Consider the following 17992-nt stretch of genomic DNA (forward strand, 5'->3'; position numbering starts at 1 on the left):
ATACATCTGATAAGATGTCAAGAGGTGTTTGGTGGAAGTCAATGGAGAGAGAGTGACTGGTCTTCTAGATTCAGGGAGCTCAGTGACCCTGGTGAGCGCCACACTCCTGGTCCATCTGATTCCCAGATAGAAGGCCACTGCATCCATGGGTTCGCTAGGGACTATCCGGTGTCCAGGGATATCATTGATATGATCACGATTATTAAAAGCCATGACGTCCCTGTGGTCCTGGACTTGCCATACCCTATCATAATAGGCCCGGACTTTAATCTGTTTTGGGACTTGTGGGAGGAGGAGGTAGCGGCCCCTGAGGTCGATAGTCCAGAGCGAGCATCTGGAGCAAACATCGCACAGGCAGTAATAGAAGTGCTTCCAAGCTCACAATGAAAAAGCTACTACTACTACTGGTTCTCTCGTATTGAGCGCTAAACAAAATGAAAAAAGCAGAAATATTTGGAGAACAGGGCAAAACTTTAATAACCAATAAATTGCAAAATAACCTATCTCAGAAGATGTGAATAACTCAGTCTCACACAGTCCACACCATCTCTATCACTTATCTCAGTGCTAACATCTCACACAGTCCATTCACGTCTCACAGCATTGATTCCCATCATGGCTGAAGTCACTCTTAATCCAAACAGTCCTTTAGATACTTATGTCCTGTCTGCACACAGTCTACATTTCCATGAGCGCTCTCTGCTTCCCTCTTGTTATATATAGCACCTCAGTTCACCGCCCGAATCATCAGAATAGAATAGATATCTACATAGTATAGATAGAAAGAAAGATGTCAGTGAGATAAACTACCGCTCAAAATTTTGGGGTCACCCAGACAATTTTGTGTTTTCCATGAAAACGTATACTTTTAATAATCAAATGAGTTTCCAAATGAATTTAAAATCTAGTCCAGACATGGAAAAGGTTCGAAAAAAAGATTTTTATTTGAAATAATAATTTTCTCCTTCAAACTTTGCTTTTGTCAAAGAATGCTCCCTTTGCAGCAGTTACAGCATTGCAGACCTTGGAATTCTAGCCGTTAACTTGCTGAGGTAATCTGGAGAAATTTCACCCCATGCTTCCAGAAGCCCCTCCCACAAATTGGTTTGTCTTGATGGGCACTTTTTGCGTACAGCTCAATGGTGTTGAGATTTGGTGACTGCGATGGCCACTCTATTACAGATAGAATACCAGCTGCCTGCTTCTTCCCTAAGTAGTTCTTGTATAATTTGGAGGTGTGCTTTGGGTCATTGTCCTGTTGTAGGATGAAATTGGCTCCAATCAAGCGCCGTCCACATGGCATGGCGTTGCAAAATAGTGATAGCCTTCCTTATTCAAAAGCCCTTTTACCTTTGTACAAATATCCCACTTTGCCAGCACCAAAGCAACCCCAGAGCATCACATTAGCTCCACCATGCTTGTCAGTTAGCGTCAGGCACTCTTCCAGCATCTTTTCAGTTGTTCTGCGTCTCACAAATGTTGTTCTGTGTGATTCAAACACCTCAAACTTGGATTTGTCTGTCCATAACACTTTTTTCCAAGCTTCCTCTGTCCAATGTCTGTGTTCTTTTGCCCATATTAATATTTTCATTTTATTAGCCAGTCTCAGATATGGCTTTTTCTTTGCCACTCTGCCCTGAAGGCCAACATCCCGGAGTGACCTCTTCACTGTAGACTTTGACACTGGCATTTTGCGTGTACTATTTAATGAAGCTGCCAGTTGAGGACCTGTGAGGCGTTGATTTCTCAAACTACAGACTCTAACGTACTTGTCACGTTGCTCAGTTATGCAGCGGGGCCTCCCACTTCTCTTTCTGGTTAGAGCCTGATTGTGCTCTCCTCTGAAGGGAGTAGTACACACTGTTGCAGGGAATCTTCAGTTTCTTGGCAATTTCTCACATGGAATAGCTTTAATTTCTAAGAACAAGAATAGACTGTCGAGTTTCTCATGAAAGTTCTTTTTTTCTGGCCATTTTGAGAGTTTAATGGAACCAACAAATGTAATGCTCCAGATTCTCAACTAGCTCAAAGGAAGGTCAGGTTTGTAGCTTTCTCTAATCAGCCAAACTGTTTTCAGCTATGCTAACATACTTGCACAAGTGTTTTAAAGGTATTCTAACCATCCATTTGCCTTCTAACACAGTTAGCAAACACGAAGTACCATAAGAACACTGGAGTTATTGTTGTTGGAAATGGGCCTCTATACACCTATGAAGATATTGCATTACAAACCAGACGCTTGCAGCTAGAATAGTCATTTACCACATTAACAATGTATAGAGTGTATTTCTGAATCATTTAACGTTGGCTTCATTGGAAAAAAAACTGTGCTTTTCTTTCAAAAATAAGGAAATTTCTAAGTGACCCTAAGCTTTTACACTGTAGTGTATATATATTCAGTGCTTTGCGTGTGTAATTTTCTTTACATGTTTTTAGCTATTAAATCAATAAGTAAATGATAAAATGGTTTGGGAGTCCTCCTTATTTTTAATAACCAGCTAAAGGAAAGCTGACCACTGTGAGCTGGTCATATTAGTCTGGGAAGGGGCCAATAAACCTGAATCTTCCCAGGCTAATAATATCACCTCACAGCTGTCTGCTTAGCCATTACTGGTTATTAAAAATGGGGGACCTTTTTTTTGTAACCAGCAAAGCCTAAGAAAATGGCTGGTGGCTACTATTAATAGACTGGGATGGGCTATGGATATTGGACCGTTACAACCTAATAAGAGCAGCCCTCAGCTGCCCCAGAAATTGTGCATCCATTAGTTGTGCAAATTCTGGCTCTTGGTTTTGGCTCTTCCTAATTGCTCTGGTGCTGTGGCAATTAAGGTAATGGTTTTAGGGTTGATGTCAGCTGTGTAATGTCTGCTGACATCAAGCCCAGGAGTTACTAACTGAGAGGTGTCTGTCAGTCACTCCCCTTACTTAACCCCCACACACGGAAAAGTCCTTTGTTTGTAAAAGCACTCCCCTACAATAACCCTCTTTTACCCATTTATTACCCCAAAAAAGTAATCCACAGGGATCCGGCATAATATGGAGGTCCCACGAAGATCCCTGTCTGCTTCGTTCAGTCCATGGAGCGCTGTTCAGAGAACACTGCTCCATAGGCTGAGGCAGCAAACCAGTGCTAGTATTCACACTGTCTCCGAGCACTTACAAATACTCAGAGATCACCCGCGCATGCTCGGGGAAAACCCGAGCAACGAGTATACTCGCTCATCACTAGTGGTAACCTTACTGACACTCGTCACATCATGAGAACTGCCTGTTCTCATGCTACGCAGTAAGTTGTCACGCTGCAAACGGTGAATTTATGAAGGTTACTGCAGTTCAGTGGCTGTGACCTTACTGACGTAAATAAGTACTAAAGGCACCAGTAAGTATTTTTGGGATCAGCCAAACACATACTATAAACTGAATACAATCAAAAAAATAGTGTGTAGAAACTTGTTGGGATCTCCATATAAATTTTATTAAACCGCAAGAAAAACACTGCAAGACATAATTAAAAGCATTTAAAAAGCAATAAGGGCTAAATACATTCTAGTTTAGGCATTCTAAAATAAGACAATCACCTAACCTCATCTGCCCCTCAAAAAATTCTACAGACCACAGAAAATATTAAAAACTCAAGAAACACAGTATAGTATACCACCATAATTTACTTATAATATTATATGACCTCATACTATATGCAATATTATTACTATCACTTAAATACATGGATAGTTCTAAGAAAATCTAGTCACTGGTCAGGGTCAGGTAAAGAGAGATGATAAAGTACAATTGACCAATGACCGGGTAGATAAATCTGCAATACTTCCTATAAATAAATGAATATAGTGAATAAACCACCTATATGTGAAAATGTAGGATAAAAGTAGAAAAAAGAAGCACTGAACATATATACATCATATATACACAGTGTCATCTATACAATATAATAACTACAATCAGAAATGATTGTGAATGAGGCAAAAATAAAGATGAGGATGAGCCCCACAAGTATAGCCATCCACTTAGTGGCTTCTCCAGAGGTAACCTTACTGATGTCACCGATCGTCACAGCAGCTGGGTTCTCGCTCTACGCAGCGTGAGAACTGGCAGTGGCTGTTGCTCCAGTCTGTGGAGTGGTGTTCTCTCAACGTGGCTCCCATAGCCTGGACACAAAAGACTGGGATCGTTGTTGCTCCTCCATATTATGGATTATGGCAGACAGGTGTGGATTATTTTTTTTGTTAATAAATGGGTAAGGCTAGTTTCGCGTTAGCGTTTAAATCCGCAGCGTTTAATCCGCATCCGCCAGTGGTGGAAAAAACACATGTAAATGCGTGCAAACGCGGCGTTTTTAGACGCATGCGGTTTAAAAAAACGCCGCATTGGTACGCGTTTATATGCCTTTTTTCCTGCGTTTGCGTTTTTGGTGCGCATGATGAGAAATTTCACAAGAGAAAAATCAAGATAACCAGACACCGCCAATGGGACTACAGAGGGCGTGTATTATGGGATTTCTTTATATAGAACCCTGACCATCTGATTTTGCTCCTGTATCCTGTGTCATGATGGATCTTCGCATGGAGAGCTTTTATTTCAACCTGGATTTAAGCATCAAGCTGTTTCTTGCCTGTGCTTTTGCTTGGGAGCAAGACAGAAATCGCGAAAGATGGAGAAGGAGACAACGTAGGCGTTTTTGGAGACACCCCATTATTGAACTACGTGAGAGCCGTGGAGCCTATCACACGCTGTATGGCGAGCTTAATGCCAACCCGGAGAAATTCCAGGAATATACAAGGATGTCGCAAGACTCGTTCCGGGATCTGCTTGGTCGTGTCCAAGGAGCCATACGGAGACAGGACACCCAGCTCCGTAGAGCGATTCCACCAGAGGAACGTCTGCTGGTTACATTAAGGTACATTCTAAATCTAACCAATGACAGTCCAAATTTTGTGTTTTCTGACATGTATGTTTTGGTTATTTTCCTTTTTTTTTTTTTTAGCGTAACCACACCATAAATAATAAATGTTCGTGTGGGAGGTCCTGGGCGGCTCTCTCCGCTGCGGCGCCCTCGTCCGCCACATCAAACCGGTACCATCAGTGCCACATGTGCCGTTCATCTGCCATTGTACCCTTATCTCCATGAGATGTTTGACTTCTTGGCCATTTGGATTACATGTATTTGAGTCTTATGATGGGTTTTTTATTTTTTTTGCCAGTCACATGACTATTTAGAACTACAACGACCGGCATCCTTTGCATGCACTTCCTGTTTCTTCATTTGCGGTCACATGATGTTTTACCTTTACTATCATTTATTGATTTAGATGTATATGCGCTGTCGACTTGTTATTTTATCCATGCCTTGATGAGACTGGTAACCTTATAGTTTTTTGGGCTATATCCATTAGAGTCAGATGACGTATATATCGGACACATGACCATTTAGAACTACAATTACCAGCATCCTTTGCATGCACTTCCCTTTTCCTTGTTTGCGGTCACATGTTGTTTTTTCTTTCGTATCATTGGTCAATTGGGGTTTATAAGGGACATCTGATTGATGTGATGCCACTCCCCCTGACGAAGGCACGCCGCCGAAACGCGCGTAGGGTAAGTGGCACCATTATCTGGGTATTGGTAAGGCATCTTTATTATTATTATGTAGTATCCTTGATATTTATTGGCAGTATGTGGCGGTCTTGTCATCATTAGTCTCTTTATACTGTGACCCTTTTTCTAATATATAGATGCAGCTATGGTGAAAAAAAAATTTCTTTGTTAAATGTATTATTTCAGACTGTCTTTTTTGGATATATGGGTGTTTTTACCTAGTATAACATTGTTACCTTCTGCCATTTACTCATTTTTGTTATTTTGGATTTTTGCCCCCTACCCAATGTGGTGCCACTCAGATCTACTCTGATTTTTTCCAGACACTAGTGGCTATTTTTATCTTGGTGTATTGTCTTTTTTCTGTACAATAAAATTTATATTTTGTTCTATATACGTCTTATTGTGTATATGTTCTCACCATAAATAGAATAGTTTCTAATTTTTTGTGTGTTTGTTTTTCTTACAGATTTCTGGCAACCGGAGAGAGTTTATCATCGCTCCACTTCCAATACCGGCTTGGAATATCCACCCTGTCCGGAATAGTTGCGGACACCTGTTGGGCTTTGTGGAATGTACTCCGGGATGAGTTTATACCCCTACCCACTGTCGACATGTAGCTTGAAATTGATGAAAAATTCTGGAGTGTGTGTGATTTCTCCAACTGTTTAGGTGCGGTGGATGGAAAGCACATCCGCATTATCAAACCTGCCAGAACAGGATCGGAGTATTCCAACTATAAAAAATATTTTTCTGTTGTGCTCATGGCAATAGCTGATGCGAACTGTCGCTTCATCGCCGTGGACATTGGAGCCTTTGGCCGTGGCAACGATTCCCAGACTTTCAAGAACTCTGATATGGGCCGCCGTGTGTATGGCAAAAATTTCAATTTTCCCCCGCCACAACCTCTCCCCAACACTCAAGGTCCACCGATGCCATTTGTTATGGTTGGGGATGAGGCCTTTCAGATGTGTGAAAACCTACTGAAGCCCTATTCCAGTCGGGACTTGAACCACACTAGAAGGATCTTTAACTTCAGACTGACCAGGGCCCGAAGAACAGTAGAGTGTACCTTTGGCATTCTGGCCTCTAAATGGCGCATTCTTGCATCAGCCATAAATCTAAAAGTGGAAACAGTCGACGAGGTGGTCAAAGCCTGTGTGGTTCTGCACAATTATATAATGGCTAAGGAGCAACCCAACATTGAACTGGATGAACCAGTTGCACACCCACTGCCCGATTTCTAGCATCACCCGCTGCGGTCAACTGCAGCAGTTGGTCACATGCGGGACCAATTTGCTGCCTTTTTTGATTCAGATATTGGACGTGTGTCATGGCAGGACAATGTTGTGTAAATGTTCTGTTGTAATTCGATCTGTACCAGTAATTTTCTGAAATGATAATATTTCTCATTAATAAACTTTAGTTTTGGTTGTGTTGACCGTGTCTCCTATGTTTTTCTTCTACAAACCAAGGCTGTCCTAAAACTAGCAGTATTTGGTCTGTATTTAATATCAGTATTTGTAATCGAAAACCAGGAGTGGGTGATAAAGGCAGAGGTGCTAGTTATTATGTTAATATCATAATTTACCTATATTTGTCCCACTCCTTGTTTTGGCATACAAATACTGATATAAAACATTGGCCACATACTGCTAGTGTAATGGCAGCCATGCTGCTTTATTGGTAAGCTTGTTGACGCCATTGCGTCCTGATTCTGTTCTGCTGTATCCATTGGACAGAGACTTGAAGAGACAATGACTGTCACACTAAAGAGATCTATACTCTTCAAGTCAGGTGTCAGAAATAATGAATTCATGATGCACATATAACAGCTTCATGAATTCACTATTTCTGACACCTGTGCAGGTGAGCATAGATATGCTGTGTATGACTACCATCGTCCCTTCACTTTGTGTGGAATAGATTACGTACACAGAAGAGAAAATGGAGGTTATACAAGGCAGTTCTCTACTCACCAGGTAACATAGTAACATATTAACATAGTTAGTAAGGCCGAAAAAAGACATTTGTCCATCCAGTTCAGCCTATATTCCATCATAATAAATCCCCAGATCTACGTCCTTCTACAGAACCTAATAATTGTATGATACAATATTGTTCTGCTCCAGGAAGACATCCAGGCCTCTCTTGAACCCCTCGACTGAGTTCACCATCACCACCTCCTCAGGCAAGCAATTCCAGATTCTCACTGCCCTAACAGTAAAGAATCCTCTTCTATGTTGGTGGAAAAACCTTCTCTCCTCCAGACGCAAAGAATGCCCCCTTGTGCCCGTCACCTTCCTTGGTATAAACAGATCCTCAGCGAGATATTTGTAGGTCAGGTGTCCTAACTAGTTTTTTGACACCTGACCTGTTGAGTATTGTTCTGCATTGTATTTCCGCTATTTTCTCTTCAGACTGCAACACTAGTCACAGACTAAGCAGAAGGAAGAGATTATGGAGATAATACATGAATTAATTTTTTGGCCCACCTTATATCTCTATACTAAAGACACACAAAGCTGCAGTCTTTTGTTTTCTAACTAGTGGAGATATGATGTAGCTAAAAAATAAAGTGTGTGGCGAAGTTTATTATTTGGCGCACGGTGTGTGTTGCCGGCGGCGAAAGACACAATAAACCAAACATAATTGGGGCAAAAAAACTTGTATTTATTTTTTAACAACAAAAAATATTTATTTAACTGCGCCGGCTTGGGGTAGAGTGATGTAAACGGGGAGTGTGAAGCACTGAGGCCTGACTAACCGTGATGACACAGAGGTGGCAGGAGAAGGGGCAATGAAACTAGTAGGGTCTGGAAGTTCGGGGATGGGGCTTGACACATGAGAGGCTTGAGACGCACTGGAAGGGTGAGACAAACCTGACATTACAGACACATTGGGAGGTGAAGGGGGAGGAATACTAAGAGTCCTCTGTTTTTTGGTTTTTTTTGCATTTGCCGGGTTCTGGGAAGCCTTGGTAGGCTCATATGGCGTGGCGTAGTGGTGGGTGACCTGTCAGGGTCCGGCTGCACCATGACACAGTCCGTAGTTCTCATAGAGCGTTCAGCCATGCCAGAGTCCATAGTGCTCGTAGAGCGTGCAGCCATGCCAGAGTCCATAGCGCTTGTAGAGCGTGCAGCCATGCCAGAGTCCATAGTGCTCGTAGAGCGTGCTGCCATGCCAGAGTCCATAGTGCTCGTAGAACTTGCAGCCATGCCAGAGTCCATAGCGCTTGTAGAGCGTAATGCCATGCCAGGGTCCTGCTGCATCGTGGTGGTGGCGGTACGGAAGGCCATGCCAGGGTCCTGCTGCATCGTGGTGGTGTTGGCGGTACGGAAGGCCATGCCAGGGTCCTGCTGCATCGTGGTGGTGGCGGTACGGAAGGCCATGCCAGGGTCCTGCTGCATCGTGGTGGTGGCGGTACGGAAGGCCATGCCAGGGTCCTGCTGCATCGTGGTGTCAGTGGAGGAGGTCCAAGCAGGAGCAGCGGTTGTCATGGTGGTGGCGGTGGGATGTCCAACTGCACTCGGCATGGTGGTGGTGCTGTAGTGGTGTCCGGCAGTGCTAGGAACTGAGGTGGCCGTGCAGTGGTATGCAGCAGAGGTGGGCATTGAGGTTAATCGTGACAGTGAAGGCACACGTGGATATGCCGACACTATCTGCTGGAAATATCGACTGCTGCATAGCCTGCACGTAAGCAGCATTGCAGGCCTGCATGACACTCAGCTGGAGATAAGGAGTAAGGTGTTCCGACATGCCCTGCTCAATTTGGTTAAAAAAATGAAGTGCTGGCCTCTGGAGGTCCGCTTTCACTTGGTCAAGGCTTTTGGTGACCTCTTGGATACGTGCATTCAAGAGGTTATGTGAAATATCCATTCGGTCACCCAAAGCCTTGATTGCTTCGTGTAAAACCGAGCTCAACTGCAAAACTCGGGCATGAGTGACCTGTCCGATGCCCTCTGCCGCTGCCGGGAGGAGCCCAAAAAAAAGGGGCAGTGGCAGAGGACTGGGAAAGGGGAACACCTGATGGACCAGCTTCCTGGTCTCCAGTTAGTGTGGCAGGCCCACTTGCTGCAGCGCTGCTGGATGGCTGGGACGGGTCCGTGGCTGTTGGATGAAGGACTGCTCCAGAACCTGGGCCAACAGTTGTGCTCCATGTGCTGGGAAAAAAGGAAAAAGAAAATTAATACCAAAAAATAACCAGACGCAAAATCCTGTGGAATAGAAACATACACATTATGGGAAAACAATACAACCTAATGCACGTGATAAATACTTACGTTCGTTGGGCAAGGACCGGTCTTACAAATACCATCGAGTTCTGGCATTTTTATCTTCTGATCCTTGCTCCTGAACCACTGGGAACACGGCTCTCTTGACGCAGGTCCTTGTTGAAGCGGTCCTTCATCGAACGCCAACGTGTTTTGACTTTGGCCACTGTTTAAAAAAATAAATAAATATATGGTCAGAAAAAGGACTTTGGGCCGTGCTCACACAACTGTGTGTGATGACAGAAACTCCTGAGAGTTTCTTTCATCACACACACACAGTCGAGTGAGCACGGCCAAGGTCTCTGCTGCTTCACACTGCAGTGCAATACTTACCAAATGCATTTCGGACCCGAGTCGGGGCGTTGTCCCAGCCATCCCACATCGCTGTGGCCTCCTCATTCCATAGGCGCCGGATCGTGACGTTGTTTGAGTGCAGTGGATCCCGGGTGTCTCACAACGGGACTCGCTCCTGGACCAGGGAGATGAGGAGGTCATTTTCAATTAGGTCATCCTCCCGTTGTGGAACCTAAAAATTAAATAAAGTCATTAAAGTTTAGTGAATTAACATAAGAAAAAAAATAAAAAGATGCTGAGAAATGGCCTGAATAGGAAAGTCAACATACAAAAGGATTCCAGAAGAAAAAAGTTAAGAAATGGGAATGGAAAGAAAAGAAGATTCAAGAATATTACACTGAGGATACAGTAACAGTCAGCCTTGTATACGTACCCGCTGCCATCTTTCCACCCGACCTTGAGTCTGCTGCTCCTGCCCAGTCTGTGCCGCAGTTGAAGAAGAGCTCTAAAAAAATGAAAAATTCAAATTGTCACATGTGTAGATGTGACAGTGAATACTTACCAATCTGACGAGGCAAGTACTCACCTCACTGACATGCTCGACTTCCGACGGCCCAGGACAAAACTCCTCATCAGAAGAAGACATTCTGATGCATGTAGAAAGAAAGAAATGCAAGAAATTAGGACATGTAGAGACAGAAAATAGAAAATAAAGGCATTGGCTAGGATATACTCACATTGTTCAGTGTCTTGTTTTCCTCCAAGATGTAGCCTGTGTCTCGTCTGTTTCAGTGTCTGCTGAGTAGTGACCTGCAAATGTCCACTACCTCCCTTTATCACCTTGTATGTGGGGGGTGGCTTATCAGTGTCTAGACATGTTTTTCTCTTGTGGAACGCATGTGTTCACGAACGCAAGCAAACGCATGTGCTTGTGAACGCATGCGTTTATATAGAGAGCAATGCGGTTTTTTTGCCGCAATCCTTGCTCAATCGACCGCATGCGTTTCCAGGCGGCAAATTGACGCCTCTAAAAATTACTACATGTTGCATTTCCGCGCCAAGCCGCAAACGACGAAATGACGCATGCGTTGTCAAACGCGGCGAAACGCGCACAATCAAAAACGCATGCGTCCCTAATGTTAAATATAGGAATACACAATGCATGCGGATATTTGCGGAAGAAACGCTGCGGACACAACCGCAAATGTGAAACCAGCCTAAAAGAGTAGTTATCAAGGTCTTTCACAGACATAAATAACCTTTTGGCTTGAAACATTACACAGCTGACATCAACCCCAAAACCATTACCCCAATTGCCACCGCATCAGGGCAATCAGGAAAAGCCGAGGATAATCACCAGAATTGGCTGCTTATTAAAAATAAGGAGGATTATACATCATTTTGGGGGCTTTCCCTCCTTTTTAATAACCAGCAAAGGCTAAGCAGACAGCTGTAAGCTGATATTAATAGGCTGGGAGCCTTCATGTTTATTGGCACCTTCCCAGACTACTGAGACCACCTCACAGCTGTCTGCTTTCCCTTCGTTGGTTATTAAAAATAGGGGAAACTCCACTCTATTTTTTGTTAATTTATTAGCCAAATAAGAGTACAGAAATCTATACACACTAAGCACTGATTATGTACCTCACTGACCTCTATCTATTGTATCCTATCTATCTATTGCTGTATATAAGATTGCTTTATTAGTTTGTAAACTAGCTTTAAATGATATAGAGAATGACAATATGTAAAAGCTGATGTTAAAAACGCATTGCATACACATGTCATACGAATGCTAGTTGAGAAAGATCGCATTGTACTCTCATGACACTTATCCTACTTTTCTGGATCAACAGCAGAGCAATTTTTTTTTCTTTTTTTTTCATGCATATAAGAGCAAGCCCTAAGGGATATTTTTTACTTTTGTACTTATTCCAGCCTTCATCCCACCACTATTCCTACAATGGATGTCAATGCCTTCAGGTTTTGCAGGCCAACAATTAGACTATTCTTTTGAATAAATAGAGTGTATGGTTCTGTGTTAAGCTGGCATGATTTTCATCAACCTATGCCCAAAAGTAATTTATCATTTTAAAGTATAAGATTTTTTTTTTTTAATTTTATACAAATTTTTGTCAAATATTGTGCAAACAAAGCCTGAAACTATTGGTCAATCTTTTGTAGCATTGGCGCAGGCTGCGTAATCCTGGACATTAGCAATTGCATTTAAACTGGCGTTCTAAATAATGGCACTAATGTTACTTTATTTATAATGTTTATTTATTTTCTCTCTAGGATCTCCATAACTTGGATCTAATAATTGGAATAGCCTCTGGTGGTATAGCAGTTTATAGGAAACTGATTTGTACCAGCTTTTATCCCTGGTAAAAACATTTTTATAAATATATATATATATGGTAACCTTTTATGCTGATTCATTTTCAACAGTGTTGAATTTACATTTGATGTACTAGTATTGCCAATGTTTTTATTCAGTTTTGTAAATTTTACTATACACAGGTTTTATTGCTGTTACTTTTGATTCAAGATTATCTAGATCAGATATAATGTACATTCCTGTAGCATGTTAAAGGGAATCTGTCAGCAGGTTTTTTCTATGTAAACTAAAGAAAGCAGGAGATAGAGGATGAAACGCAGAATACAGGAATGTGTCACTTGTCATAGCGCGTGCTGTTGTTTACTAACTGTGAAGGATTTTTCCTAAGAGATTAACATTACTGGACTACAGGAGTCTGACCACGCCCCCTCATGTGATAAGCAGCTCACTGTCTATGGACTTTGCATACACAGAGAGCCTGGTGTGGGATGGGGCATTTTTCTCAGCTCAGCTTAGTTCAAAGTCTAAAATATCGAAATTGTGTCAGAACGGCTGCACCCAGTAATGTGATACATCGTTGGATTCAGCTTCTCTTTGGCTATATCATAAAAACCTGCTGACAGATTCCCTATAAATCTCAGTTGCCATTTTATTTTTTTTTCCTGACAAATTGGTCAAAAATTACAAATGGCTAAGATTTTTTACAGACCGTTTAGAAAATTGAAAGTTAATCATTACAAATACAATCAACATGTTTCTATAAGTAAAACACTAATACGAGCTTGTTTACCATGTTGCATGTGAAGAAATATATAAAAAAATCATAATGGGGTCAAGTTAACTCAGTCTGTATTTGTATATGTTACTACACATTCAAATATTATGCCAGGAAAATGGTACTAAATGATAACTATTGCAATAGTATAAGGTCACTTTCACATGCTGATGTTGTATATGCCCAAAACAGTATGAGGAGGTTCCCATGGGCTTATCTGTTCTGTTAATAAGACTAAAATAATATAAAAGATGAAACCTTGGCTCTGTTTGATCTGATTATTATTATTTTTCGTTTGACGCTGCATTATGCCATTGTGCCTCCCAAGAAATATGAACACTAAAAGGCACATTTAGGTATAGTTTTTGAATATTAAAATGACCCCTGATGAAATGTAGAACATATTAATGTGATGTGATAAGATGTGTTAAAGGAGTTGTCCCTGTCAGTTAATGTTGTGCCTGACTATACTTTGTTAAAAAACAAAAAACGGCGCTGCACTCACCTTCCCAGGTCCATCAGAGAGTGTCTGCCGCTGCTCCCAGTGTCTGGAATTGGATGTGATGCCGATGTCACGTTGGCACCATAACAGAAAATCTGTGAGCTAGGCCATTTGGTGTACTGATTGGTGTCGATGTAACATCAGCGCTGAAGTCCATGCCCAGAACTGCCGTGGACACTCGCCGGTGGACCTGGAGAAGCCGGGGCAGAACATTGACTGAAACTGTAGTGTAGACTGAAAAGAACATGACACTTTATTCATTCTGCCCAAATGACAAGCGCCATGAACCAGAGTGTGGCTGCAACATTGGAGCCTTGTATGTTTTACCTTGATCTCTTTGACTGAAAAGTCTCTCCGTATTCACACATGTAGGCTTATTTCCAGTTACTTGTGAATAAGCTGAATCCCATATGTTCAATTTTTGTCCTGCTAGTGACGCTCCCCTTTTCTGTTCATACTGCCCCTTTCTCAACTCGCCCACTAAGTATAACTCTCGTCATCCCTCTCTCCGTGATGCATGCTTACTTTCAAGAGAGTTTTGCATGTTCACATGCAAGCAGCGTTTTTGCAGCATATATTTTCTGTGCTTTTTTTATGCAAATAAAAGCTGCTTTTTTACAGTACCAGCAAAAGCCATGAGATGTCAGAAATCTAATACGCACACTTGGGTTTTTTTACTGACTGAATTTGAGAACTGTTTTTTTTTTAAATCTGCATGTCAATTCTTTCAGCGTTTTGCAGCATTTTTTCACACATGTAAAGCAATGGGAATGTGCAAAAGTGCTTCAAAAGCCGCAACGTTTTTAATAGCTATTTTTGTTTAATAGTCCATAGGACTAACTTCATTAAACATGTACTGTAGAAAAAGTACATTTAATACGCACCCAAAAAACCCCTAAAAAACGCAACATTTTTACTACCATACTCTTAAACATTGCCTTACTTGACCTTTCCTGTAAAACAGTCATTTACTTAAATTTTTATGACAATTACTTACAAATTAGTTTAATATTTCTTGGAAGGTTAAGTAACGTTCTGATTATTAAAATTCACAGCACCAGTGAATTTACGCTGCATGTTTTCTCCATACCTTCAGATTTAAAAATAAATCTCATCCACAAAAGTAGAATTATAATACCATAGATATAAAGTGGCATGTTTCATAATTTTATATTTTTTATTAGATATTACAATGTTCAATCAGAAGCTATAACTGTGTAACTATGACTTAAAAGGGTTGTCCGATAAAGGAAAACAAATAAAACATGGATGAACTTAAAATAAGAAACTATGGCATTCTCGCCTTAAAGCTCCATTGCAGATGGAGCCCATGCTTCTCCGGATGTTTGTGTTGCATCCTATGATTAGCTGCAGAGGTCATGTAATTAGAAGAGTGCATCATCAGATGCAATCTTGTGACTTCCAAATGGAGCAAGCATTGCATGTGGAGCCGGCAAAGGTCTCCAGAGTGGCCTACACTGGATCCACTGAGGTGCTGGTAGGTGAGTATGGCACCATTTTTATTTTAAAGGGACTCTGTCAGCAGGTTTTACTATTTAATCTGAGAGCAGATTAGTGTTGGAGCTGAGAGCGTGATTACAAGAATGTGTGTTGTAGTTTCAATTCAATCAGTGTTTTATGAGTAGGAGATTTTCACTATAGGACTAGGTCTCCTGTGCAGGCAAGTCAGGCTGATCTGTGTAACCGCACCCCCACCACTGATTGGCAGACTGCTGACAGTGCACAGTGTGTAGACAGGAGGCTGCCAGTCAAAGATGTAGGCAGCGTTATACACAGCCCAGAAGTCTTAGCACCACTACACCTGCATCAGAATAGAGACCAAATCATGGTAATAAGTACATGTATAGTAGGTGCATATGCATATATATACATACTATAATAAACAGCACAGATATAAATGGCCTAAAAATTAGCCTAATAAATCCAAGGATAGTCCATAGAATATAAAGTGCAATAGTGCAAGATGCAAAAAGTGCTAAGCAAGAAAGAATACAAAATGTAAGACTGCGCTGTAAACTATTCAGTAAGAATATTCATATTACCTACATGTGGTGTGAGACCAAGACCCCAGCCTGCTGCCTCAACGTGCATTTTACCGATCTTCGTCAGGAGGCGTGGCTTAGGTCATGTTTGTGTCGCTTTATATAGTGTAGTCCGGCCAATAGAATGGTCATGAAAGGAAGCACCGGCTATGAGTCGGCACATGCGCGGGTGTCGCCGCATCAATGAGGATCCTTCCTGCAGCGCCCGTAGAACGCAGGCGATCCACCGTCGCATGGCGACGGCGATCACGTGCTGACACAGTGGGCGCGTCTGGAAGGTCCTGATGCCGCGATCCTGGGCATGTGCACTAGCCAACACAGTGTGGTGCGTCCGCAGATGATAACCGGACCATGTGCATGCTAATATAGCAAAAGTGACAGTGAAAGATATATAGCTAAAGTGACAGTGAAAGAAGATTATGTGAACGTGTAGTTACATGTACGATACAGATTATTTGAGTTGGAGATTTATGGTAGATTATCTGGCGGAATTCTGTGTTTCTTTATATTATGCTACTAGCAGATTCCATAGCAAAACTTTAAGCCCATCCGTGCCTTAATTTTTTTTCCTAAATTGGACAGAGCTTTTCCATTTTCAAGCAAGCAAGTTGTCACCAGGCACAATTTGATGTAAAAAAAACAAACAAAAGAAAAACAAACTGAGCTTTACGCACCCTCCCCGGGTCCAGTGCCATGTCTTTGCCTCTGTTCCTGGTATTTTGTGTTGTCTGCAGCACTATTGTTATGTTGCCAATGCTGCAGCTAATCATTGAGGCCAGCCACTGAGCTCAGTAATTGACTGCAGCGCTGCTTATATGACATCAGTGCTGAAGACAATAATAGACACCAGCAGCGAATACTTAGAACAAGGGTAAGGTGAGTAAAGTACAATTATCTGGAAACACAACTTTCCTGAAAACAGAAAACCTCTGCAATATAATCGTTGTGTTTCTGACTTTTATATATATATATATATATATATATATATATATATATATATATATATATATATATATATATATATATATATATATATATATATATATATATATATATATATATATATATATATATATATATATATATATATTAAACTTTAGAGAAACGTTTTCTACAATTTTTTTTTTTTTTTTTTTAGGGTAAACATTTTGAAAATCTCTTTCAAAAGAAAAAAGTTTTTCATACAGCAGCGTCCGAAACATGTAAGTGACTTATTTTTCTCTCATGAACACATAATACAAAATTCAAATAATTGTGTCCGTGGCAATCAATCATCTTTCTCTAAAGACAGAGTACTTGAAGCCATTTGTTGAACTGTTGAATTGTGTGCATGTGTAGCATCATCAATAAAAATGGGAAAGCTGCAAATTGTCATCTTGTCCCGCAAAAAACAAGCTGCTATACAGCCCCGTCACCAGTGAAGTAAAAAAGTTATAGCTTTCAGAATAAGCATATTACAGCTGTAAAGTTGGTTTTATTGTGTAGATTTGGAAAAAAAAAAAGTTTTAAATGTGGTATCGCTGTAATCGTTCTGACCCGAGGAATAAAACTGCCTTATCACTTTAACAACACGGTGAACTGCATAAAAAAATCAAAAATGTATTTCTGAATTGCTGTTTTTTGTTCACTCTGTATAAAAAGTGATCAAAAATATTATGTGCCAATGAAAACTCCAACTTATCCCTCAGAAATAACCTATAACGAAAAAAGGATCCTCCACTGACTAAGGTTTAAATGAGCAAATTTTTATAAATATAATAAAACATGTATAATAAAATCCAGGGATGCAAACTACCCAGATAGGGAACAAAAAACTGAAACAAAAGGTGTCCGGGATACAGTTTAAAAAAATGCATATCAAAGAGATAGATCTCCTAATGTGACTTACTGTTCAAGAAAGAGGCATGAATATGTCTGATTGTCTAATTATAGTAATGTGTTCTACATAGTGGGATATATAACTTTTTTTTACATGGATATGACGCATATATATACTCCTATCAACAGTGACAGGTGCACTGTGCAAAATAGCATTTATTCATTTAAATAGACAGATGCTGGGAGGTAATGGAGGTCATCGTGAGTACATGCTGCACAGCTAATAAGCTTTGACGTATTTAGATAGGGTGTGCC

General features: G+C 41.1%; 1 protein-coding gene across 5 annotated transcripts in view; it reads left to right on the forward strand.

The window, feature by feature from the left end:
• Nucleotides 1-17992, forward strand: part of PTPN3 (protein tyrosine phosphatase non-receptor type 3) — a 530936-nt gene that overhangs the window by 322167 nt on the left and 190777 nt on the right. For 4 of the 5 annotated variants that reach the window (XM_077269560.1, XM_077269564.1, XM_077269563.1 and 1 more), the window contains exons 10-11: nt 12477-12565; nt 16998-17061. In XM_077269560.1, coding sequence (XP_077125675.1) covers nt 12477-12565; nt 16998-17061 — 153 coding nt within the window. Of the gene's footprint in view, nt 1-12476; nt 12566-16997; nt 17062-17992 lie in introns of those variants that run through there. The other variant, XM_077269566.1, reaches the window with a different exon arrangement.

This window comes from Ranitomeya variabilis, chromosome 6 (genome assembly GCF_051348905.1).
Source record: "Ranitomeya variabilis isolate aRanVar5 chromosome 6, aRanVar5.hap1, whole genome shotgun sequence".
NCBI lineage: Eukaryota > Metazoa > Chordata > Amphibia > Anura > Dendrobatidae > Ranitomeya > Ranitomeya variabilis.